The sequence below is a fragment of the Perissodus microlepis genome, chromosome 7, assembly GCF_051167445.1.
Source record: "Perissodus microlepis isolate ML-2025 ecotype Zambia chromosome 7, ASM5116744v1, whole genome shotgun sequence".
Classification (NCBI taxonomy): domain Eukaryota; kingdom Metazoa; phylum Chordata; class Actinopteri; order Cichliformes; family Cichlidae; genus Perissodus; species Perissodus microlepis.
Genome location: NC_140467.1, coordinates 36,637,845 through 36,662,976, shown reverse-complemented (window position 1 = coordinate 36,662,976; position 25,132 = coordinate 36,637,845). Strand labels below are relative to the sequence as shown.

Sequence of the window (25,132 nt, the reverse complement as noted above, 5' to 3'; positions counted from 1 at the left end):
TGTGAGAGCATCACCCACTGCCTTCTTTGGAGGAATTACAACCCTGGCCATGCAGGAATACTATACTAAATTGGTCACATGGATAATATAGGTTTCCTCTTTCTTCTTATTTCATTCTTGTAAAAGTTCTTTGGAACTAATTTTGTCTTTGGTTTAAAATTCCAGCTCATGTCTACCCCTATGGGTGGTCAAACTAAGAACCTATTACACAGTGTCAATCAATCTTATTGTGTTTTTTTTCTGTGTCCCATCCTCTGTCCCTCTCAGCTCACTGAGCCAGGACAGTGTGACAGCAATAAAATAGATTTTGTCCAAATCCTCTTTGTCATCATCTTTTTCTCTTGATCTGTCTCTATCACATCATCAGTCTATCATTTCTCCCCTTATGTTAAGGTTAGGCTTTGGCTAATTGAAACCAGAGAGTAACTGTTTTGGCTAATTTTAGTCAGAAACATAGTCCAAAAACATACAGAATTTTATATATTTAGTCACACACCACCTCTTAACAGCTAATTAATTAATCGCTTCACCTGTCAGCTCTTTTTCCAGCAGAAAGATGGCAATTTCATTCCTACAAAGTGAGATCATGGCTGATTTACAGCACCATTAAAACTGCCCTTGAAGGGAAAGGTAGGTAATCTCACCAGATCACCATCTCACAATTAAATGAGTTCATTCTCGAACAAAAACAACATCTGCCAGAATCGTTAAAACACCATAATATTAAGAGTGAGGGAGATGAACATTCCCAACTATCCATGTAAACACACACAAACAAAAAAACATGTTCTTCCTTTTACCAACAGCTGTGACCCAATATCCCTGCTCTAACACACATTTTTATGAACTGAGGTAGCTCATAAGAAAATCAGTGTAGAGTGAGGTGACTAGCATTTGAACTTCTAAGCAGTGTTTCTTGATAAGTTACACATTAAAATGGCAGAGCAACATGTTTCAATTTTCACAGAACTTGATCACAACTATTGCTATGGCTAGATGAGATGAAAAGAGATTTAAATACTCATATTTTTTACAAAATACTATATGCGCACAAAACTCATACAAGCCTACGACAAAATGAACACACATACACATAGATACACTCAGTAACTCATATTCAGTGACCAATTCTTACATATGCACATGCATATCATAGCAGTGACAGTGATGGGGATAATCCAGCTGACATATTTATAGATAGAATCAAATGGAAGTTCCACCTATCAAGTCAGTATGAAGGTCATGGGTGCAGACTGAGGGACAATCACTGTATCTATTAGTGCCTACTGAAGTGTATATTTAAGTATGGAGACACAAATTTCCTGCAATGACATTGTGCAAACTCTCATATAATCTTGACACACCATAACCACAAAAAGTTAACTACAAAGTGTTGTGGTAAAAATTTGTTTTGGGGCCAGATTGTGTTAAAATAAGTTTTGCAGTAAAGCATTTTGAGGTGACGGTTAGGTCCTTGCACATGCCAAAGTAGGTAAAAGGCAAAGTATAGTAATTGAGTGGAGAAAGGTATGTTCACACAAAGATTAGAGGATTAGAGAAGCTTTCTGCAAAAACAGGTAGCTAGTGCCATTATTAGATAAAATAATATTTTTGAATTCTTAACCATAAACCAAGTCTTCACTTTTACATTATGTAGATGCTTTTTGTTCCATAAATAAACACAATGTAACCACAACATAAATTTGCTTCCTGTCCTAACATTACATATAATGTAACACAAGTACACAAACCTAGTTGAACATAGCTGTTCAGCAGTTGTAATCATACATCAATGTAATACTCATTTGGTAGAGGTTTGGTACAGATTTCCTAGAGGAATCAATATTTACACGTCCTAATTTACCGTCCTAATGACTCTGATGGCCTTTTCACCTTTCCTCTACTACTTCCAGGACACTGACATTTTTGTGAAATATATATATCAATATGTATTGGATGAATTACAGTTACATTCAGCACAGTCATTTTTGTTCCCCTTACCAAATCCTCTTCATTATTAAGTACTGCCACTATCAGGTCAAAAATATGGTATGCATGGTTTGTAGCTAAATATTTGTAAAATTTGTGACATTCTCATCAGTCACTGTTGTGCTTTGTTTTAACACAGTATAATACAAGTTAAATGGTGAATCTGAGAATCATTATACATGTCCATTTTATTAGATTGAAACTTTTGCTTACATACATTCTCAGAGCCACAGCTATGAGTAATAAATGAGTAATACATGAACATTGGCAGGTTTTACACATACAAAATATGGTATTTACTTTTTTGTCACATATATAGACAGTGAAAATTGAAATAGTTGCTAATAGAGTTTTAAGAGGACTTGTTTCTTTTACAGTACAAGGCAGCCTTCCTTTTTTTTTTGGCATTGTTTTATTCTTTAGACACTATTTACAGGTGTAAATTGCTGCATGAAACAAAAGTCACTGTAATGAAACCAAGACAAAGTCTAATTGCAATACAAACCTGGGTCCTGCATTGGTTATTAATAGAAATATTTAGGTATATGCACGTGCATGCATCACTGATGGTGTTTTTGATTGTAGACATAACTATATGTATCATTAACTCCCGAGACTAGTTACCACTTTAACTCCATACGTTTGATTTTTACCAAGGATGGCAGGAAGGCACTATATATGAAATTATGATTATCCCAGATGACAGTGTGAGCTGTAGTGAGAGTAGGAAGCTGGTGTGAGAGAGCCTGGAGGACTTGAGATATACACTGGCAACAAGCTGAATGAAAGTGATTAGAACCAAGACAGATTACATTTATGTGAATCACAGTGAGTCAGGTGGAAAGGTGAAGATGCAAGGAGCAGAAGAAGCAAAGGTAAATGAGTGCAAACACCTGGGGTCAACCATCCAAAGCAATAGTGCACAAGAGAGGTGAAGAGGAGAGTGCAAGCAGGGTGGAGTAGGTGGAGATGAGTGTCAGGGATGATTTGTGACAGAAGGATGGCAGCAAGAGTGAGCGGGAAGGTTTAAAAGATGCTAGTGAGACTTTCTATGATGCATGGTTTGCAGAAGGCGGACCTGACAAAACACAGGAGGCAGAGGTGGCAGAATGGAAGATGATAAAAGTTTTATTGGGAGTGACCAGAACGGATAAGAACAGTAGTGAGTATATCAGAAGGACAGCTCAGGTTGAGTAGTTTGGAGAAGCAAAGTTGAGATGGCATTTGGACAAGTGAAGCAGCAGGATAGCGGATAGATTGGATCAGAAGAAAAGAAGAAAATCACAGAGATGGCTGATAGATGTAGTAAAGGATAACATGTAGAGAATTTATTTGACAGATGAAAAAGAAGAAAAGGTTTAAAGATTTAAAATCTTTAGCTGACTCAAGATAAATGCCTAATCAACAGAGACTGAAGTCAAATAAAAAGTTGCTATAGCATTGTCCTGCCAACTCCATTTTGACATAGGTTATTGATATTAGTACACAAATGTATATGGATATGTATGTACGGTAAAGCTTAAGCATACAGCAAAGGTCTTTTTTTTCACCCACACAGGTAATTCTGTTTTATTATGTACTGTTTCCCTTTTAAATCTTTAATAACATATCACTGATTTCTTTCTTTTGTTCTTTGCTGGAAGCACACTTGTTTTGTATAGCTGTCATTTTAGAAGAGCGCAGAATGTGACATGCACTCTGCATTATCAGCTACATAAGTTCAAAGTGGTGGAAATACAGGTCATTCAGAATTGGCTGTTTATATCAGTTAGCCTAATTATCATAAGGTGTTTAAATGCTAAACGTGTTTCAGAATGAGATTTAACAAGCTGATGAGGACTTGACCTCAGTATTACAATTTATCAGGAATAGATTAGCGTGGTATCTCTCTCTCTCTCTCTCTCTCTCTCTGTGTGTGTGTGTGTGTGTGTGTGTGTGTGTGTGTGTGTGTGTGTGTGTGTGTGTGTGTGTGTGTGTGTGTGTGTGTGTGTGTGTGTGAATGCTTGAAAAGAGCTCAGAACACCATGGTCCTTTCACTTTTGTAATCTGTCTCTGGCTACCTTTTATGTGTGCACTGATATGGGCATATAGAGGTCTTATGTTTAAGGTTTGCCAAATATGTGGTTGACAAAAACAAACAAATGTTGTTTAAAATTCAGAGCACTAATATCAACATTTTCTTTTGTTATGGATTTGTAAATACTGCATAGCACATGGGTCATTTATTTATTCTATAATTTTTATTATATGCATATGCAGACAGCTGGAGTCTAATAATATTTATTTTATAATAACATTTTTTTTAGATGTTTTGTTGTTATGTCTGGAAGTCAGTACTATCTGAAATAGGCACCTAACCTTAATTCAAAATCCACTAAATGTCTTGTCAATTTTCTGTCCTCGCCTAATGCTGCATACACACTGGAAGCAACATGGTGACCAAAGATCATATCTAGTTTATTCTGTAATTTAAAGTGATTACAGGCAAAATAACTGCTGGCAATAGGGCCCAGCTTCCAGCGCTGCAAGTGACTACCAATACGAGTGAATACCATATGTCCTGGTAGTAAGTATATTAGAGGGTTACCTAGACAACTGGAGTGTGGAACATCTGCAAGCAACCAACTACCAGCTTCAAAGTGATATGTGACAAGGGAATCATTTCCAGTGTGTACGTAGCTTCAGGTCAAAGGCAGCCAGCAAAGGAGCTCTTCAAAACACATTAGAGATGTAATTATATGCTTTTTTAAAATAAGTTATGTTTAAAACAAGTGAAATTGTTTTAAACATAACACAACGTGTTCACATAAATAAATGATAAATACCGTTCTCTATTGAGCTTGAGTATATACCTAGTACATAAATAAACAGTTTAGGTTTATAATCTTGACTTTTGTTATGTTTAGTTTTAATAATAATAATATTGAAAAGTAACCCTCAAAGTTGTATGCCTTTGACTCCTTTTATGATGTCAGACTGCCAGTTGAATTTTTGTAGGCTTTAGATAAAGATTATATTGCCACCTGACAGTGTTTTTTTGTGCTTTTTCAAAACAAGCATGGATAAAAATCCTTTAAAAAACACCCTTTTCTTCATGGACTTAGCCTAAGTGAAGTGTACAGGTACCAGCTGGTGAATAGTTAAGCTACTCATGGCTTGTTGGTAATTGACTCCTGGCTGCTGACAGTTCACTAAACAAGATGTCCCAAGACCACTACATTTTGCTGTACTGCTACTTTCTTCTTTCTTTTGCTACTTTTCTTATACCCCATTCTTGACATAGGCATATACATAATATATATGTATATTATTATATTATATATTCTGAGAAAAAAGTCCGAATTCTGACTTTAATCTCAGAATTCTGACGTTTTCATCAGAATGAATTTTCCTCAGAATTTTGACTTTAATCTCAGAATTCTGGAAAAGAAGAAAAACAAGACGGCCCACTTTTTTTTTCAGTGGCCCTAATCCTCTTCCGTACTAAAGTGATAAAAATACCAAGACTCGTTTCTATGCAATACATTATTATTTACATTGTTATTGTAAATAATAAGAAAACATTATTTCCTGTTATTACATTCTTATTTTTGCAAAGTTGCAATTAGTTTGCATATTTAGTAAAAATCTAAAATTGCCAATTTTCTTTAATACAACCTGCAGCTTTTATTTAACATTCTAAAACATTAAATAAAAGCTGTAAAATAACTAACATTATCTTACAGCTTTTCTTTTTTTTTTGCTGTCACTGCTGTCACTCAATGATATTTCCTGTGTTTACATGATAAAACCAGTAGGGGGTTATTTTTTATACCAATATACATGAAATTAGCACACAACCAACTGGCCCAATGATGGAATGTCTCCAATGTGTCCTCTGCACTGGGACCTCCAATAGATGCCCAAAATACCTTGCCTTTAAGGTGCCCAGAAGGCAGAGAGGTCTGATGTCCAAATCACATCAACTAATTCCTTTCAGTGTGAAGGAGTAACATTTCTATTCTCACCCCCAAATCCTCACACATCTCTAACACTGAGTCCAGACACAATTCGGAAGAAGTTTCTGCCACTTGCGTCCATGATTTTATTCTTTGAGTGAGTACACAGAGCTCCTGACAGAGCTCTTCATCAGGGAGGGTAGAAACATTGATCAGCTGGTAAACTGACAGATTCACTTTGACGCTCAGCTCTCTTTTCACCACAAGAGGCTGGTGCAATGTCTACATCACTACCAAGACTGGGCCAGAACACAGCAGCTTGGCTGCACATATCACCCATATTCTTTCTTCTCTTCAGTGGCTTCCAGAGAAATTTGGAATTAATTTAATTTAATGGCTCACCCTCCCCAAACTTGGTTTTGCCCACTGGAGGTTTTTCCCCACAGTTGCGAACTGCGTGAGGATACAGGGTCATGTGATTGTTAGGGTTTCTTTCCAATATTCTTTCTAATATGCTCTTTACTTAACAATATGAAGTGCCTTGAAACAACTGCTGTGAATTGATGCAATACAGATTTTCTTTTTTAAAGTTTGTATAAGAGTTTGTATATAGGAATGGATGAAAAACTTTGACTGTTTTCACCTTTGAATATGTACACTTGTCTTTAATGTGTATCTAAACTATGAAGTACTTTGTAACTGTGCTACATGAACAAAGTTACTATGATTATTAATTTTCCTCTCCACTTGTGGACAAACACGAAGATACTTAAAATGGTTTAAGTATCTTCGTGTTTGTCCACAAGTGGAGAGGAAAATTGGGGGAGCTACTTTTATTAACCCAGAATGGGCATTCCATCCTTTTCTGGCTGACAACCCCATGGCCTTAGTGCTAGTTCTCATCCCAACCACTTCACACTCAGCTGTCAACTGTATGTTCATTGGACACCATGGTTCTAATCTGGCAACATCTACAACTATATAAAAAACATCTATACAATATGACGAAAAACATACCTCTGTAGTCTGCACAGCAGGAGAGTTGAAAGTGCTTTTTCTTGCATGATTGTGTCATGGTCGTTTAATCTGGTCAAGTGGATTTTTACCAGAAGTAGATATTCCATATATAAAGATAACACAATACATTGTTAGCCTATAACCTCCTGAGAACAGAGTTTGATATGTATATGAGTTAATTAAATATATGTTTTCCACTTTTGAGTCCAAATTGAGACTCTTAAAATGTTTACCTTGTAATGTCTCAAATTTCACAGACTAGACTTTCTAGCTCAGTTGCAATTAATTCACAAAACAAACTAAATATATATATTGCCTTTGGGTGCCTCTTGAAAATATCAGAATTAGAATTGAGACATTTCACGTGTCTATGCTTTGGTGGATGAATAAAATCGTTCTGCTGCCTGTTGCAGTAAAAGCAATTTGGCACAGTGCAAATTAAATTGGCCCTTGTCTCAAAAATGTTGCGAGGATGTTATGCTAAATTTACTTTTAGGTTCATACTGAAGCACATAATGAATAATATTTCCCATTCCAGCCAGAGAGATAAATGGCAATTCCGGTGAATAGCTGACAGTAGACTCAAGATTGCTCATTTTTATATAACATGCTTTAAACTTTGTAGTCCCAGTTAATTGATAATCTACTACATGTAATTTATGTAAATTCTCAGTTACATAAGATGAAACAAGGTAAGAAATATAGAAAACTAAGAACATTTTAAAGGGGTTTATTCAATTAAACATCATCTTCCTCCCTCTCAGGGTTCAGTGTTTTGTGAATCCAAGCTTGTAAAAATGGAAATAAAAGATTTTAAATGCACTTTGACAAGTTTTCCCTGCTGAGCAAGAGGATATTTCACCAAAAGGGCGGTTTGTTAATAAGCAGTGTCTTGGTGCTCTGGATATGACTAGGATTCAAAATACACCTGTTGGGCTTTGGTGAGTACTTTAGATGAAAGCAGCATACACACATAGTCTCAAAAAGGATGAATACTGATGTCAAATAGAAATGTTAACACCCAGAAAAACACTGCCATCACACACACACACACACACACACACACACACAGGTACCCATCAAACTGCTGCAAGGCAAAATCGACACATTTGCTGGGTCTATAATTACAATTATAAACACTAGACATTAAGTTTCCTTAGATTTCTTATGTTGTGATTGGATGCTATATAAACACAACTGAATTGCGCCGTGAGTGGAAGGGTGTTCATCACCAAAATTGCCTAAAAGGTCTGTCATTTATTGAACTTGTGTTGTAGCAGTTCTTCCCTATTTGTTGTTTATTTTACTTTGAAGTGGGCATAGATTGATTCTGTTGGATTGGTCAGTAGATCCTGGTTTTTTATGTGTTGACATGTTGTTTCAAGTATAAAGCTAAAGATTTTAAAACTTGTGACTGTTGGGGTTGTAGACTTTTATTGCTAACGTCACCACAATATAGTAATAAGATGAACAAGAAAAGTCAGGTTGCCAGGACTCTTGTTCTTAGTAAAGTCTGTAACGTCGGGTTGCGTTTAGTGGTTGAGAGGAGGCGGCAAAACACTTAGCAGGGTAGCCAAAAGAATACACACTCACACTGGCATTGGGAATTCCATAGCGTGTTCTTTAATATACCTTCTCTTCATCAACCATATAAGCCCGGTTGAACGGCTGCAGCTTAACAAACATAGCGCAGAGTGTTCGTACAACCCATAACGTTGCAAACAAAGGTGTCTGGAGAGGTAAAGCATAAAATCCATCCCTCCTCGTGCACTAGCGTGCAAGCACATGTCCACACAATCACAGAGAGAGTCAGTGGCGCATACGGATGACAACATTAACCCTCGACTTGGGTTGTCTTAAAGAGACACCACACCATTGTGACTGTTACAAGTCTTCATTCCCTCACCACCAACTGGTTGAGATATATGGCTGCCCCTCTCTGAGTCTGTTTCTTCCTGTTAAAAAGGAGTTTTTTCTTCCCACTGTTGCAAAGAGCTTACTCGAAAGTGGTTGTTTTATTGTTGTGGTTTTCTCTGTATCATTGTAGGGTGTTTACCGTATTATCTAAAACCCCTTGAGACAACCGTTGTGATGCATTAAAATTTAACTGAACTGATTTAATTTCAAATGCAGCAGTGCTTTTTTTAACAGTGTAAATGGCATAGTTTTCTCACAGAACTTGCCATGAAAATATATGCTAGTAACAAAGGAATCACCTTTATGAGAGTGAAAAGCCACTGTTGGGAATATCCCACTGGGAGTTGATAAGTCAAGAAAAAAAAGAAATACACGCATTAATATAAATACAACATCAGAATAATATTTTTAACTGTAAAATATTAATAAATAGCTTTCAAATTGTTCCCTTCAACACATCTGCCTTTTTCTGTCTTAATTTCCCTCTATGATAATGGCCTCTTCCTTTTTTATGAATCTGTTTGCTTATCTTAATCTTTTACAGCATAATTTTGAATCTTTGCTTTTATTTATCTATTTGATGCTTTCAGCTCTTTTTACTTCATTTTATATTTGCTTTCTTTCTCTTCCAGCATTATACTGCACATAAAAATGAAGTCAACAGATAATTTAAACCTTCAACTTCAAACAGCGTATCACTCCGTTCAACTTAATTAGAGCAAACCTCAGTTATAAAACTTTTTAATGACATTCTTTTTTTTCTTTCATTTTTACTGCTATTCCAGATAAAATTCACTTACAATATTGCCAAACATTCAGCTTTTGTGAGAATGGGTTTCCTGGAAAGAAATGTTTATAAGCTGTGGTAACAATACCTTAAAGAGTAAATGATGTCAAAGGGAAAAAAACAAGCACTCATATTGTCTTTATTAAAGTTTCTGTTGTAAAATGACGCCTCATCTCTCACAGCTGAAATCTACAGGGGCAGCCTTATCTCAGGAGGGAGGATAATAAATATATAATATGCATTATCTGAATTGCTATGATCATCATCAGATAACTGGTAATATGGAGTCTGCAACTTCACTGCCAGGTTTAACTACTTTATTTAACTACTTCGGGGAGTTGAGCATTGTTTTAGGATTATACAGCTTATGTCAGTTAAGCACCCAAGTGAGAATAAAAATACCTGTAACGTTCTGTTTTCTGCCCCACTGACCCGCCTGTTTACTGCTTCTCTTTTCAGTTGTCTGTTATGAAATTATATTTGCTCATCATTTTAAAACATTTTGATCCATTTTTAAATTCTGATGATCTCCTCAATTATTTGGGGACAAAATGCTTTTACCACTAGAATGTTTTATCAAGACTGGTACTCATCTGGAAAATATATCTTCCTTGAGATCTGTGTAGTATAGTCACTCAAATCCTTGTCACATTTTGTATTCTGCTGTCAGAGGAAATCTAGACTGAAAACAACTGCACCATTAGGACTGTAAACAATACAATATCTGCATGCTTGATAGAAAACAGTGAGTCTTGTGGTTTGGCTGGTTTGTAAAAAGACAAACAAGCTGTTAAACAGGAAATTATGTGAACAGCATAGGGATTTCTCAAGTAATTTAACACATCACAATATATATTTTTTGGCTTTGCTTTTGTTTCTTGCATTTACACGATGACTTACATTGTTCAGAGCACACTGACCTTGATCCCACCAATGTGGCAAACATATTGTTTAGATGTTTTCCAGCAGTATTTGTGAAATTCCTTGGTGAAAGCACATTGGTGAAAGCACAGTCCATAAATTCTACATGCCTTTCACAGACAGTGCTGTCAGTAAAATGTATTTTGTAAGATGTCACCTGCTTCTCACAAATTAACTCTTTGGGGGCAGTTTTACCTCAGGTGGAGTAGTGGGTTGTTGATTAATCGAAGGACTGGTGGTTTGATACCAAAGCCAAAAAAAATAAATTAAAAAAAATACTGTTGACCATAGATCCAAAAACGACAGCTCTTTGAATAACCAATTGTAGGAAGATCCAAAACTAATGGATGCTTACTTACACCCTCATTGATACAATAATCCTAGGGGCACTTAGGGTTAGAATCAAAGATGCATGTAGAGGCCACCCATGGAGAAGAAGCCAAAATAACGAAAATAGATAGTGAGTTTACTGAGGTGCAGAAGGGCATCATGAGAGACAGGTCCAGGATGAAAACAAATATTCGTAACTGAAGCTCAAGAAACTGCCAAACAAAGGCTCACAGCTCTGGCCAGTAGGCAGAAGAATATACCAGAGAGGCAGAGGCCAAGAGAATGTGCTGTTTACCAAAAATACCACCCGGGGTGTACTCTCAGCTACAAGGGAATAATAGGCTGATCTACTCAGAGCTGAAATTGAACAATACTTGAAGAACATCTGGGAGAAAGAGGCTGGTGGGCATAAAAGCAGACTGCTGCTACAGAAACATCACAAAGGAAGACATCCAACAACGAGTTTCCGGAATGAAGAGCTATACAGCACCAGGGCCTGGCATGATTTATGCTAACAGGCTGACAAAGCTAACCGCACTCAGTGAGTTCCTGCCAGTACAAATAAGGGGGCTGCTAACGGCAGGTACTTACTGAATATTCTAACTCAGGGCAGAATAATCCTGATCATTAAGGATACCCACAATTTTACGACTAACTATGCACTGGTATATTACTTTCCTTTCCACAACATGGAAACTCCTCTAAGGCATAGCAACCAAGTTGAGTAGGCATATGATATATATAAGTGCAGCTTAGAAACTGGAAATAACACTAACTAGCACTATCTCCTGGCTGATAGAGCAGTACACTAGGACTCTGAAACAGCCTGGATTAACTACAAGTCTGTGACTCAATACTGCACAGATGGATACGGGAATGCTTGCCACTGTGTAAGGCTAATAGAGCACTAATAACTTTCATCAGGAGCTCAGTGGGACTGTAGAAGACAACACTGGAGGCCAACTTGAAGGCAATCGCATAAGTCAGCCTCAAGTATGAAATATACCAAGACAGTGTGCCGCCTCCGCACATCATTCCATTATCTAAAGAAACAGCTGTCATAATTAACTCCAGTGAAAAAATTATCCACAAATGGAGAAAACTTGAATATAGTGGTGGACCTTCCCAGAAGTGGCTGGCCTACTAAAATTACTCCAACACTGCATGAGTTTTTATGAATACTTTTTTGAGTTTTACCTTACCTCTAACTTTGGATTCTTTGGACTGGATATAAGAACATATCAAATTTTAATCTGCATATATGAGTTTTAATTTGTATCACATTTGCTACATAAGCCTTATTTTTGCAATTAAGTCGTTAAAAATGTGTCATGCCATTTATATAATTTTTGAGGGTAAAAAAAGTCGCACTGATGATGTAGAAGTCTCAAAAACTCACAAAAACACATGTATAGGATATGATACGCTGGGCTTTAAAGGGCTAATAACTGCATGCAACAAAATGACCTTAATGATTTTATAAGTATATTTGGGGCTTGATGCAACTTCACAGATTTGAACTGGTTGGTTTTCCAGTCTGGTAAATGCTGCAGTGGCCTGCCAGTAAGAGACCATTATCCCAATAGAAATCTGTGATGTGGGAGAAAATTATACCCAGCCACACTTCTCTTATTGCCAAACAACATTACAATAAATGGCATTTTTAATATGCAGAAAATTATATGCTGAGAAACTTTTATCCCACTGATATCTGTGGGACTCATATTTGTGGGTGGGCCACAACTGCCAATAAGCCACAGTCTGTCTGCATGTTTATCCACAACACTACTGTATTATGATGAGTTTCCCACATTGACTCCATCCAGTTTGTGTCTGGGACATCTGGTCTATTCTTTTGGCATATTTCCTCCTGTCTTCTTGTTCCCTTTCTTTTCTTTTTCCTTGTTATCCCTTGTACCTTTAGCCTCCTTGTGTAATTGTTTCTGTCAGCCACTTGTGTAGTGTTGCGGACAATTACGCTTCAGCCTGTGTGTCTATGAGATTAAATAAAATCTAATTTCAAAAGTAGAAGTTAAAACTTCTCAAGTTATTTGATGGCAGGGTTAAAAATGTATAGGGTCACTAAGTGCTAAAAGACTTAAATCCCCCCCCCCTCAAAAAAAAAACTTTACTTAACTAGGTCGTTAACTTTTCTTTCAGTGAAAATAATATGTTACCATAAACATTCGAATTTAATTTAATGGAAATAACTGACCATTGGGGGTAATGAATTAAGCAATGACTTGCATTTAAAAATGCACCCTGGAAATTCTAAGCAATTATTTAGTTCATTTGCACTAAACTCACTGATTAAAACAAACAAACAAACAAACAAACAAACAACAACAAAAAAAAAAAAATCACAAAACACATCCAAAAGCAGTGCAGCAACCAGGGATAAGCCTTAACTTTACTGTGACAAAAATACGCATTAAGTCTTGACTATGATAAGTCACTTCACTGCTTAAGTCTGTAGTGGCCATCCATTTTGCTGCTCTACACTTAGACGTCAGAACAGATTGCTCATTTACACTCCTGTTGTTAAGGTGAAAGAGAGATGTTAAAGAGGACATTTGAGCTTCAGTGAGCAGTAAATTTAAATCACACTGTGAGCATAGGATATGCAGTCTGTGCTGCACTCATTGATAGTTTAGGCACAGATTAAATGCTGGAAGCTTAACACTAACACATAATAATATAATGTATTAACATTATCAGTAAAAGTGTAGTAAAAGATATGATTAATTAATAATTACTGTGTGTAGTAGTCATGCAAATTCACATTTCTAATTATTAAAAGAGAAGTCTAAGCCTATGCATTAATCTATGAGTGTGCTCCTCCTGCTGTCACGACCAGGCGGCCAGACACAGGTAAGTGGACTCAAATGCAGACACCACACGGAGGCTCGGAGGTATAGTGCAAACGAACAATTTATTTGGCACTCAAAAAATGGCACACCATGAAGGAGGTAAAAGAAACAAAAATGCTATATGTGAACTAAAGGCGAGAGGGAAAACATAGACCTCTGAACATTGGCTACCTACTAACATAAAGTTTCTGATTATGGTACTAAGAATCTGTAGCTACAAACACACTGTGATTAGCAAGGGCTAGCAGATAAGCTCTTACCAGGAATGCTGAGAAAGTAAACAAGTCTTGGCTAGACCATCTCCAAAATAATTGTTAAACCAATAAACAAGAATCACACTGCGTGTGCAGCAGCAAAGTCCAAAGGAAATAGTCTCTTTATCGGAATGGGCGCGTTATTTGGGATTTTCCGGAGCAGGCATACAAGGTACAGGGTCACAGGGTTTCTCTGAGTCACTGTAATGAAAGGAGTGTAGAGTCAATGTGTGCCCCACGCAGCAGTTCAAGAAGTGGTGGCAACAAAATACATAGTCTTACTTGTCTGGTTGACGGCAAGGCTAGGAGGGGATTAGTGGTCCGAGTGAGGCTAAACCAGTTCGTGTACACTCACTGTGAAGTGTAGGGCAGGGAGGCAGGCAGGTGAATAGCGCCGAGAATAGTAGCAGGCCAGCGACGGGGAGTTGAGTGGTTACAGGCGGCAAGATCCAATCCACTGTGAAGGTGGGTTAGCTGACGTTCCGGCGAGGAATGTTTGAGAACGCTGGTCTTAAGAGCCTCCCAGCAAATTACATACAGGTGCCACAAACGAGGGGTGTGGTGACTCTGCCCAGTGATGGATTTACTGGCACGCAGGAAAACCCAGCACTCATCCGGACCATGACAGTACCCCCCCCTCAAGGGTCGCCTCCCGGCGGCCGAGCGGCCCCAACCCACGATGGGACCTGAAAAAATCAGAGATCAAAGAAGGGTCCTCTGGCCCATAGCCTTCCCAGTCGACCAGGAACTGCTGACCCCTGCCCCGCCGCCGAACGTCCAGAATCCGCCAGACCGAGAAGGCCGGATGGTCGTCAATGAGCTGGGCGGGAGGCGGGGGGTTGGATGGAGGGCACAGAGGACTCGTCACGACTGGTTTCACCTGAGAAACATGGAACACTGGGTGGATCCTCAAGGAGGGAGGAAGGGCGAGTTTCAGAGCAGTCGGACTGACAACTTTGATCACCTCAAACTTTGATCGCCCAATGTAGCGAGGAGACAGTTTGCGTGACATGGCCCGGAGGGGAATATCCTTAGCTGCCAGCCATACCTTTTGACCAGGGGCGTATTCCGGAGCTGGTGCACGTCGCTGGTTGGCCTGATGACGTTGCCGGGCCACAGTTCGTAACAGCACTTCCCTTGTACGAATCCAAGTCCGTCGGCAGCGCTGAACATGGTGCTGGACTGATGGCACAGCCAGCTCAATCTCCTGCTCAGGAAACAGTGGTGGCTGCTATCCTAAGGAGGCTTCGAAAGGAGAGAGATTAGTGGCAGAGGAAGTTAGCGAGTTGTGTGCATACTCCACCCATGGGAGGAACGAAGCCCAGGTGGCAGGGTTGTGGGCAGTGACACAGCGGAGTGTTGCTTCTAACTCTTGGTTAAGCCGCTCAGTTTGACCAGTCGTCTGTGGGTGGTAACCGGAACTTAAGCAGGGCTAAGCCCCCAAGGCCTCGCAAAATGCATTCCACAAATGAGACGAGAACTGGGGGCCCCTGTCAGACACTATTTCTGGCAGGGGTTGTAGCAGCCCGGACGGGCGCTGGTTGCGGGTCTTGTTGCGAGCACACACAGTGCAAGCGGCTACATACTCTCTAACATCTCTGTCAAGTGTATCCCACCAAAAATGTCTCTTAAGCAACGTGGTCATCCTACCTTGCCCCGGATGGCAGGTGAACTTTGCCGTGTGGGCCCAGTCCAGAACCTTCGCTCGAGCGGTTCGGGGTACAAAACGACGGTCAGCTGGACCTGTACCTGGATCTGGTTATGTCAGGAGCGCACGATCAATGACGTCCTGAACCTCCCAAGTGACAGCACCAATACTGCAGCTAGGAGGATCGAAGGAGGCTCAGGTGGGTCTTCTCTTGCGTCAAACTGTCGAGAGAGTGCATCCGGCTTGACATTTCGGGAGCCTGGTCGATAAGAGATAGAGAAGTTAAATCGTGCAAAAAATAGGGACCAGCGCGCCTGCCGTGCATTCATTCTTTTGGCCTTTTGCAGGCAAGTTAAATTCTTATGGTCTGTCCATACAGTAAATGGATGTTCAGCACCTTCCAACAAATGGCGCTATTCCTCCAAGGCGAGCTTGACAGCTAACAGTTCACGGTCTCCTATATCATAATTCCTTTCCGCAGGTGAGAGGCGGCGAGAGAAAAAGGCACAGGGCTGCAACTTAGCTGAGGGTCCGGAGCGCTGGGACAGGACCGCCCCCACTCCCACATCAGAGGCATCCACCTCTACGACGAATGGCAGAGTGGGATCGGCCTGAATAAGAACAGGCGCAGTGGTAAACAAGGTCTTGAGCTTGTTGAAAGCTGCCTCCGCCTCAGGGGTCCAGTGAAAAGGGAGCTTGGTGGAGGTCACGCGAGTGAGTGGAGAAGCCACCACACTGTAGTTACGGATAAACCGTCTGTAGAAATTTGCAAAGCCTAAGAAGCGCTGTAAAGGTCTGCGGGTGGTGGGCGTCGGCCACTCTGTCACTGCCTTAACCTTTGCTGGGTCAGTCTTCACCTGCCCCCCTGCCAGTACATAGCCCAAGAATGACACAGTCTGTGAGTGAAATTCACATTTCTCCGCCTTTACATAAAGCCTGTTTTCCAACAAGCGTTGCAGCACTGCTCGGACATGTGACTGGTGTTCTTCTAGTGTCTTAGAAAAAATCAAGATGTCATCTAGATAGACGAACACAAAACGGTCCAAAAAGTCCCGCAGGACATCAGTAACTAGGGTCTGGAAAACAGCGGGGGCATTAGTTAAGCCAAACGGCATGACTAAGTACTCAAAATGCCCAAGTGGAGTATTAAATGCTGTCTTCCATTCATCTCCTTCTCTGATGCGTACTAGATGATAAGCATTCCTAAGGTCAAGCTTAGTAAAGATGGTGGCACCCTGGAGTGCCTCAAAAGCTGAGGCAATCAAAGGCAAAGGATACTTATTCTTAATAGTCACATCATTGAGGCCCCAAAAATCAATACATGGACGCAGAGACCCATCTTTTTTGTCAACGAAAAAAAACCCTGCCCCTACCGGAGAAGAAGAGGGCCATATGATTCCTGCTGCTAAGGACTCACATATGTATTTCTCCATGGCTAGACGTTCAGGCTTGGACATGTTGTACAGGCGACTTGAGGGCAGCGGCACACCAGGAAGGAGGTCTATAGCGCAATCATACGGTCTATGGGGGGGGGTAGAGACTGAGCTTTGCTTTTGCTAAACACCGCCTTTAAATCATGATACACTGCAGGGACCTTGGCTAGGTCAGGGAACTCTTCTTTCTCATCACAGGTGGCACTCCTACCAGGAGGACACGCAGAAGTCAGGCAGTTAGCATGACAAAAAGGGCTCCAACTGATTACTTTCTGACCCTCCCAGTCTAAATGTGGGTTGTGTAGCCTTAGCCAGGTAAACCCGAGGGTTATCGGTGTGTCAGGTGTACTAAGGGCAAAAAAGGTTATGCGCTCACGATGGTTGCCGGAGGTAACTAGGCTAACAGGTTCAGTGTGATTTGTGCAAAAGTCTGATTGTTAAGGGCTTTGGCTGGGATTGGGGGATCAACACTGATGAGAGGCAAAGTTGTATGTCAATGAGATTTTGTTCTGAACTGGAATCAACGAGTGCTGGGAATGAATGTGTAGATTGTTTGTTTTCAATGGTCACCGGAAGCACAAAACGGGGCTTTTGGATCACATGTGTACCACCCACTCGTACCCCTACGAGCGGGCGGCCTCTTTTCCTTTTTTGGGGCAGGACATGATGAGGTGTTCAAGTGACCCAGAGTAAAAACAGGCCTGCAAACGCCGCCGACGCTCCCTCTCCTCTGGGGTAAGCTGTGACCAACCAATCTGCATAGGCTCTGGCTTGGAATTGTCTCCCGGGGAGACGGCAGAGGTGACAGGCAACTGAGCCACAACAGGCGGGGAAGGAGAGTAATTAGTGCTTGGGAACATTCGCGGAGATTTGCGCTGTGTCTTGTAACTCTTCTCTCTCTCCCTCTCTCTTAGCCGGTTGTCTATACGGAGAGCGAGTGAGGCTAAAGCCTCGAACGAGGTGGGCTCATCCCGTGACGCAAGCTGATCCTTCATGTTATCATTTAATGACTGAAGGAAAATCCCCTGAAGGGCTTGGTCGGCCCAACCCGCGATCTACCGCGGCTGTGCGGAAATCAATGAGATAATCAGCGATACTTCTCCGGCCCTGGCGGAGGCTGAGCAACCTTAAAGCAGTACTGCGCTCCGAGATCGGGTACGCGAAGGTCTTTTTGAATGCATCCAGAAAGTCGTCATAGCTGCAGTTCTGCAAAGCATTGCTAGCCACATATGCCTCCGCCCGCCGCAAGGCACGACCACGCAGCTTTCCCACCAGAAAGGAGATGCGGCTGGTATCATTAATAAAAGTTTGCGGTGAACGGCGGCTGAGGCGGAGGTGGAGCGGAAGCGTGAGCGACTGTGTTGGGGTCCGCCTCAGAATCTGTCTCATCTTTAATCTGTAAAGCCTGAATAGTTGCCTGTAACCTAGTCTGTTGATCAGTGAGTGATTGTACCTGGGCCATTAGCGCCTGTAAGGATTGTTCATGGGCTCCTAAAATGGCTCCTTGCTTGGCGATAGCGGTCCGAGTGGGGTCCGCTGTGTCCATGTCGATGGCCGGAACGTACTGTCACGACCGGGCAGCCAGACACAGGTAAGTGGAATCAAATGCAGACACCACACGGAGGCTCGGAGGTATAGTGCAAACGAACAATTTATTTGGCACTCAAAAAATGGCACACCATGAAGGAGGTAAAAGAAACAAAAATGCTATATGTGAACTAAAGGCGAGAGGGAAAACATAGACCTCTGAACATTGGCTACCTACTAACATAAAGTTTCTGATTATGGTACTAAGAATCTGTAGCTACAAACACACTGTCATTTAGCAAGGGCTAACAGATAAGCTGTTACCAGGAATGCTGAGAAAGTAAACAAGTCTTGGCTAGACCATCTCCAAAATAATTGTTAAACCAATAAACAAGAATCACACTGCGTGTGCAGCAGCAAAGTCCAAAGGAAATAGTCTCTTTATCGGGCTGGGCGTGTTATTTGGGATTTTCCGGAGCAGGCATACAAGGTACAGGGTCACAGGGTTTCTCTGAGTCACTGTAATGAAAGGAGTGTAGAGTCAATGTGTGCCCCACGCAGCAGTCCAAGAAGTGGTGGCAACAAAATACATAGTCTTACTTGTCTGGTTGACGGCAAGGCTAGGAGGGGATTAGTGGTCCGAGTGAGGCTAAACCAGTTCATGTACACTCACTGTGAAGTGTAGGGCAGGGAGGCAGGCAGGTGAATAGCGCCGAGAATAGTAGCAGGCCAGCGACGGGGAGTTGAGTGGTTACAGGCGGCAAGATCCAATCCACTGTGAAGGTGGGTTAGCTGACGTTCCAGCGAGGAATCTCTTCTTCTTCTTCTTCGTGTTTAACGGCGGTTGGCAACCAATGTAAAGGAGCATTACCGCCTCCTACTGTTCCGGAGTATGGGTCATCTGGCGAGGAATGTTTGAGAACGCTGGTCTTAAGAACCTCCCAGCAAATTACATACAGGTGCCACAAACGAGGGGTGTGGTGACTCTGCCCAGTGATGGATTTACTGGCACGCAGGAAAACCCAGCACTCACCCGGACCATGACACCAGCACTTTTTAATCTGACAACTGTCAATGCATTTCTGGCTTCTGACAAGCAAAACAAAAATAAAGCTTTAATATTTGAAGAGATCTACTGTTTGACTTGAGGGTTCTCTCAGATGTCTTTCTAAAAGAAAGTTGTACCACTTGGCAGCCAAATTGGCAAGTCCTCATCTTAATAAAGAACAAACAATAGAGAGCAATGAATAATTTTCATAGAAAAAAAATAAATAGAAACTGCATGATTGCAATCACCATCTGATGAATAGAGAAGACTGAAAATAATGAGATGATTTTGTTTAGAAAAGTTACTTTTTTCATTATAATTTGGCTTTATTTACTGCTCAATCCGAAGACTCAATTCAGTGCCACCAAATGCAATGACTAAATGCCATCCAATTCAGATTACAGATCCAAATAGCCAAGAAATACAAGCATTTTACTACAAAGCCATTGTGCACTTGTACTACATCATAATAGGTTTGTATATATAGAGACCTATTCGGCATTGTAAGAGTGAACATATGAACACTAGTTTTTGCAAGTTATAGGGATTTGGGCAGGTTCTTTGCTGTCACCCTGAAGTTCTTTTTCACCATCTTTTTCAGTGTGGTCTTGCAGTGATCTTTGCATTGTCCCCTACCGCTGAAAGCTGAGACCTTTTCGAGATACTTTTTTGGCGCTTGTTAATCTTCTGAGATCATGTAAAATGTATGGTTCACCGGTGTATTTTATTTTCATTTACAAACTTGAAAATTTGGGATCAGATTTTCATTTTACATATTAGTAATGATAAACAAGTTTATAGGAAAACTAAATCCATCGACTACCCACTAAACGCTGGACATCAGATAGACACGCAGATCTTCATTTGACTGTCTCAGCTGCAGATGATAACTGGAGACAAATACAAAGATGTAAACAAAGCAGCAGAAAAATGAATTGGTGGCCTATAGAAAACATCTCCTCCACCCTCTTGAAACATGGGACTAGAGAGCCTCTAGAAGCAGTATAAAAACATTGTTTAAGTCTTTGTTTGACGTTGAAAATGCATTCTCAGAGACCACATGTGGACTATAAATACTCTCTACACAAAGGTCCTATGGACGTCGGCACTAGATGCTCAGTAGACGTAAAAAAAAAAAAAAGATGCTGCCTGGTGTTACAAACAGCCCCTTCACTGGACGAAAACTGGACAGTCAAATATTTCATACAAAAGACATCACTCCGACGTCACTTTGCACAGTGGGTATGAGCTTTTTTTGAGCTTACATAGAATGCATGTTAAAAATACAATGGTGGAAATGGTTCTTTGCTCTTGTATTTTATATGTTATGATAAGGCAAAAACATCAGAAAAAGAAAATATTGTGTGTGTCGGTGAGGTGATTATTACTGTTGCTATCATAAAGAGAAAATCAAGACAACGCCAACATGCTTAATGGACTCTGTGTTGTGCCTGACTCTGTCTTTGATGGTTACTGCTGGTGATGCCGTATGCAACAACACACACACGACACAGCCAATTTTCCTCAACTTCATGTGGGATGATGACGGATGCAATAGAATTATGTTAATGAGCATCACTGTTGTCCAATGACACACTTCACTAACTAAAAGGCTTAGAGACAGGTGGCAACAGACAAAGACAACAACTGTGGGTGGAAAGTATTAAGGGTGAGGAGATAGATGCAGGAATTACAACACACAGAAAATGTTTTGTGTTTCCACTTTGGTGCACAATGCCAGAATAGGGACATTTTCTTAAGGCCAAGACTTTTATTCAGAACAATAGCCAACAGTTTTCTTGTAATGGAGAAACCTAAATGAATACATTTAATAAAAAATAAATGAATTCTTACTATACTGTAGTTATAGTTGTAGTTTACTAGAAACCTGCACCAGGTTTTAATGCTTGTAGTAAATGGCAGTAACCAACTCAATGTGTTCACGATGATATCTTTCCTGTCCTCACAGCAGTCCTAGCAGCATCACAGGTAACTACTTTGTCATCAACACTGTTGACTATTAATGCTTCATAGAAAGACCTTGTGGCGTTAATTGGCTGAAAATTTTCTGTAATTTACAAAGAAAAATCCCCTAGAATCAATGCTTTCTGGGCATTCACAATACATTTTCACTTTTTGGAGGCAGTATTGCTCATCAGTTGCATTAGAAAAGGCTGTAATAGATATGAAGTCTACGGAAGAATACGATGGAAATAGAATCGCTGAGACCAAAAAAAAAAAAAAAAATCTGAATCAAGTAAACTGCAAAGAGTTGTGAGGTGCAGTCATAGAAACAACTAATTTTCCATGTATACAGACACATCACTCAGGGACAACAGGACCTCAGGACCAGTGAGTTCAATCAGACAGTGGCATATACATCAGGGAAAATAACATAAATCACTTTAATGAGAAAGAAGAGTAGGGAGGTCAAGCCCTTGTGAAACTGACAAGAAGCCAAGATAAACTCCTGCCTGAATGGGATTCTCAGGAAGTTCAAATGTCCTTTTTATTCACTTATTTATTTTCCATGTCATTTGACAAAATAACATTTAAAAAAATGCAGTGTTGTGCAACATTCTCAGTTCTCACCACTACATTGTAAGTAGAGATGTTGCAGAAAAAGACAGCCATTACCCATCCACTGGCTACCCTTTTTTAACAGCAAAAATAGAAAAACTTTTCCACAACTAAAAAAGGTACTAGGCAGAACGTTTGGGAGGGTGATTATGTGTGCAAAGCATGCAATTTGGAATCAATGTCAGTCTGCTTCAGATTTCCTTTTAACAGTCAGTGTTTCTTTCAGCTATGAGATCAATCTTTTCCCAAACCACAGTCACGTAGTGTTAGCTGTTTAAACATAAAGCAGACCATAGCTATAGGGACGGCAGATCAAAAATAAGTGAATCTGGAAAAAATGTAATAAGATTACTACAATAATAAAGGAACCAAGGCAAATTGTAAATTGTTGCATGATGGCATTTTAAGGGTGTTTTTCCTTCAGTAAACAAAATACACAAATCTTGAATATTAGGTTTATACTTTTCACAGTCATGATATTTTAGACTAGATGCAGGAAGAACAGTGTTGGTGTGTATGTCAGTACAACAGCTGTTTGGATCCAAACTGAAACATCCAGAGTGTTAGTTGGGTAGTCATGACATTTTTATTGTGTTCCTGAAAGGATTTGTCTGGCTTTGGACTGATTTCAGTGTTGTACCTTTTAATATCAGATGACATTTTGGGCTTTTAAAGAACTGTCTTCAAGAAACTAAAATGGTAAACATAGTATCCCTGCCCATATTTACTGTAGTACTGTAGCTGTAACAGAATTGCCAATAGCTCTAAGCAAAATTAGGTTTTGAGTGAATCATGAACAAAAGAGACTTTACCCTTATGAACTCTTTTTATTTGAATGCCCTATCTATCACACAGTGCAATTAAGCTGTAGCATCAAAGAGAGAAGTAGACAGAAGAAAAAAATGTGTCAGATAGTAACCTAGCTTACCTTCCATTCATGCGCTTAATAATGATGTAATTGCAAAAACTAATCACCACTAAAATCATGGCTGGGAAAAGTATTGAAAATTTGCCACAAGTGAAAAGCTTATTAACCTCAGCTATATAAAAAAACTGGTTAACATGCATATGGACCTATTCAAAACACAGATTTAAGTCATACTAATAAATGCATGTCCATGCTTGTACACTTCAACTACTGGCCTCCCTAGAAATTAAACTGAAAAATGGAGAGAACGCTATGGTAGAAAAGCACACGGGTTAAAAGAGAAGCTGCGAGTCCTGATTTGGAGCTTTCTCCCTGAACTGTGATGGATGTTACATTCTATGGACAAAATGAATGAAGGAGACAAAGAGCACTGTTCTATTCCACTTTTCTTCCCTTTCCAAACTGCTACTTTTTGAAACTTTTTGAACATTGTTGAAGTTTCCCCAGTGCTCTAAAACAGCTAAAATAACTATTTTGTAGCACAGTTAACAAATTAATCCTCGTTTTTTTTTTTTTTTTTCTGATTAAATATCACATGCTCTTCTCACATTACCAACTGACTTTCTCTCATCGTTTCTCAATATTTTTTTTTAACTTATTATATGACATATTTGGTGTTCAAATCCGTGGCCATCCAGAACTTGATCCCAAATTTGTCTGGCTTGGTTGCGATATACTGTGTGAATGGACAACGAACCTTGGTAGGGAACAGTTGTTCATCTATGGTCACGTGTTCTCCTGGAGTGAAACTCTTAGCACAGTTCTCGTTGAAGCATGTCCACATGTCAGAGATCGCTGCAAATTTGTCTGTTTTCACCCGTTTCACCCGCGTGTCCTTGTCATCAAATCAAAGGTGTTGAATAATTGAAATGAATCTATCTTGGGGCATTGTCTCTTTGATTACTGGCACCAGAAATCTTTCTGACCAGCAATCCACAATGGCACCAACGGGACACATGATTGCTCTGACAAACAGAATTGAAATGAATGCCATCAGTTCATGAACTGACAAATTCCAGTCCGGCTCTGTTCTGCGGGCTTGATGTACCGTACACTCTCTGATGGTGTGCAGCATTCCCACGTCTAACAGGCAAAGGAAGCTTTGGAGCACACTTGTAATTTTACGCTGTCGGAAGATAAACAAATAGAGAATGGTAAATTTACATGAACCTCACTCTAAATGGGTTTATATAAATATCATATGTAATATGGCAATGACAAACCTTAGCAGACTCTGTGGGTCCAGCTTGCGCAGTGAAGCACGAGCGATTTGCTACTGCACTGGGCATTCCATTGTCCTCCTCAACCCACACAGTGCCATCTTTTGCCGTGTGGCTCTGGCTGGGCTTCCCAGTACCACGGGGCCTCTTCCGAGGAGGCATGTTGGGTTCTTGTTCCGTCTCCTTTTCAGATTCTTCTGAGGAGGTATCAGTGGCCTGCTGGACAAATGAAACCTCTCCTCCATCAGAATCTGCTTCGTCCATTTCCTGAAGCAAGGCCCAAGCCTGTTGTGCGGAGAGGTTCTTCCTGCATGGCAGTGATACGGAGGCCATCCTGATGTGCGTTCTCAGAAATGCGAAGAAGAAATGATTCTCCCTCCTGGTCGGTCTGCTTTTATGCACAGCACTGTGCTGTAGTCAAGCAATGCCACTCCTACACATACACAAATCTCTCCTGGTTGGAGGAGGGTGTTTTGCACAACAAAAGCAGGAGAACAATGGAGCTGAAGGCCTGTGAAAATCTCAGCGGGGTGCTAGCACTAGAATTACTGAGCCTTTTTTTTCCTGCTGTAAGTCCCTACTACTACATTTACTAACCCTGCGTAAATTTGCGTAAATTCCCTGAACCTAACACCTCCTAGCACCCTGCTGAGAGGCCTTCAGCTCCATTGTAGGGTTGTAACACAGATTTTTCTCTTGCCTTGGATCTGAGCTACTCTGAGTGA

At 40.4% G+C, this 25,132-nt stretch overlaps 1 protein-coding gene across 3 annotated transcripts in view; it reads right to left on the bottom strand.

Moving 5' to 3' along the window:
• The window catches only part of LOC146383541 (uncharacterized), a 138,572-nt gene extending 113,739 nt beyond the window's left edge, over positions 1 to 24,833 (bottom strand). For 2 of the 3 annotated variants that reach the window (XR_014800770.1, XR_014800771.1), the window contains exons 1-2: positions 24,411 to 24,833; positions 23,885 to 24,313 (exon numbers count right to left, since the gene is read on the bottom strand). Coding sequence is in view for 1 of the 3 variants with exons in the window: in XM_084934849.1 (XP_084790975.1) it covers positions 24,035 to 24,313; positions 24,411 to 24,740 (609 nt within the window). In the remaining 2 variants the exon portion in view is untranslated. Of the gene's footprint in view, positions 1 to 18,738; positions 24,314 to 24,410 lie in introns of those variants that run through there. The other variant, XM_084934849.1, reaches the window with a different exon arrangement.
• Between the last annotated feature and the right edge of the window lie 299 nt (positions 24,834 to 25,132).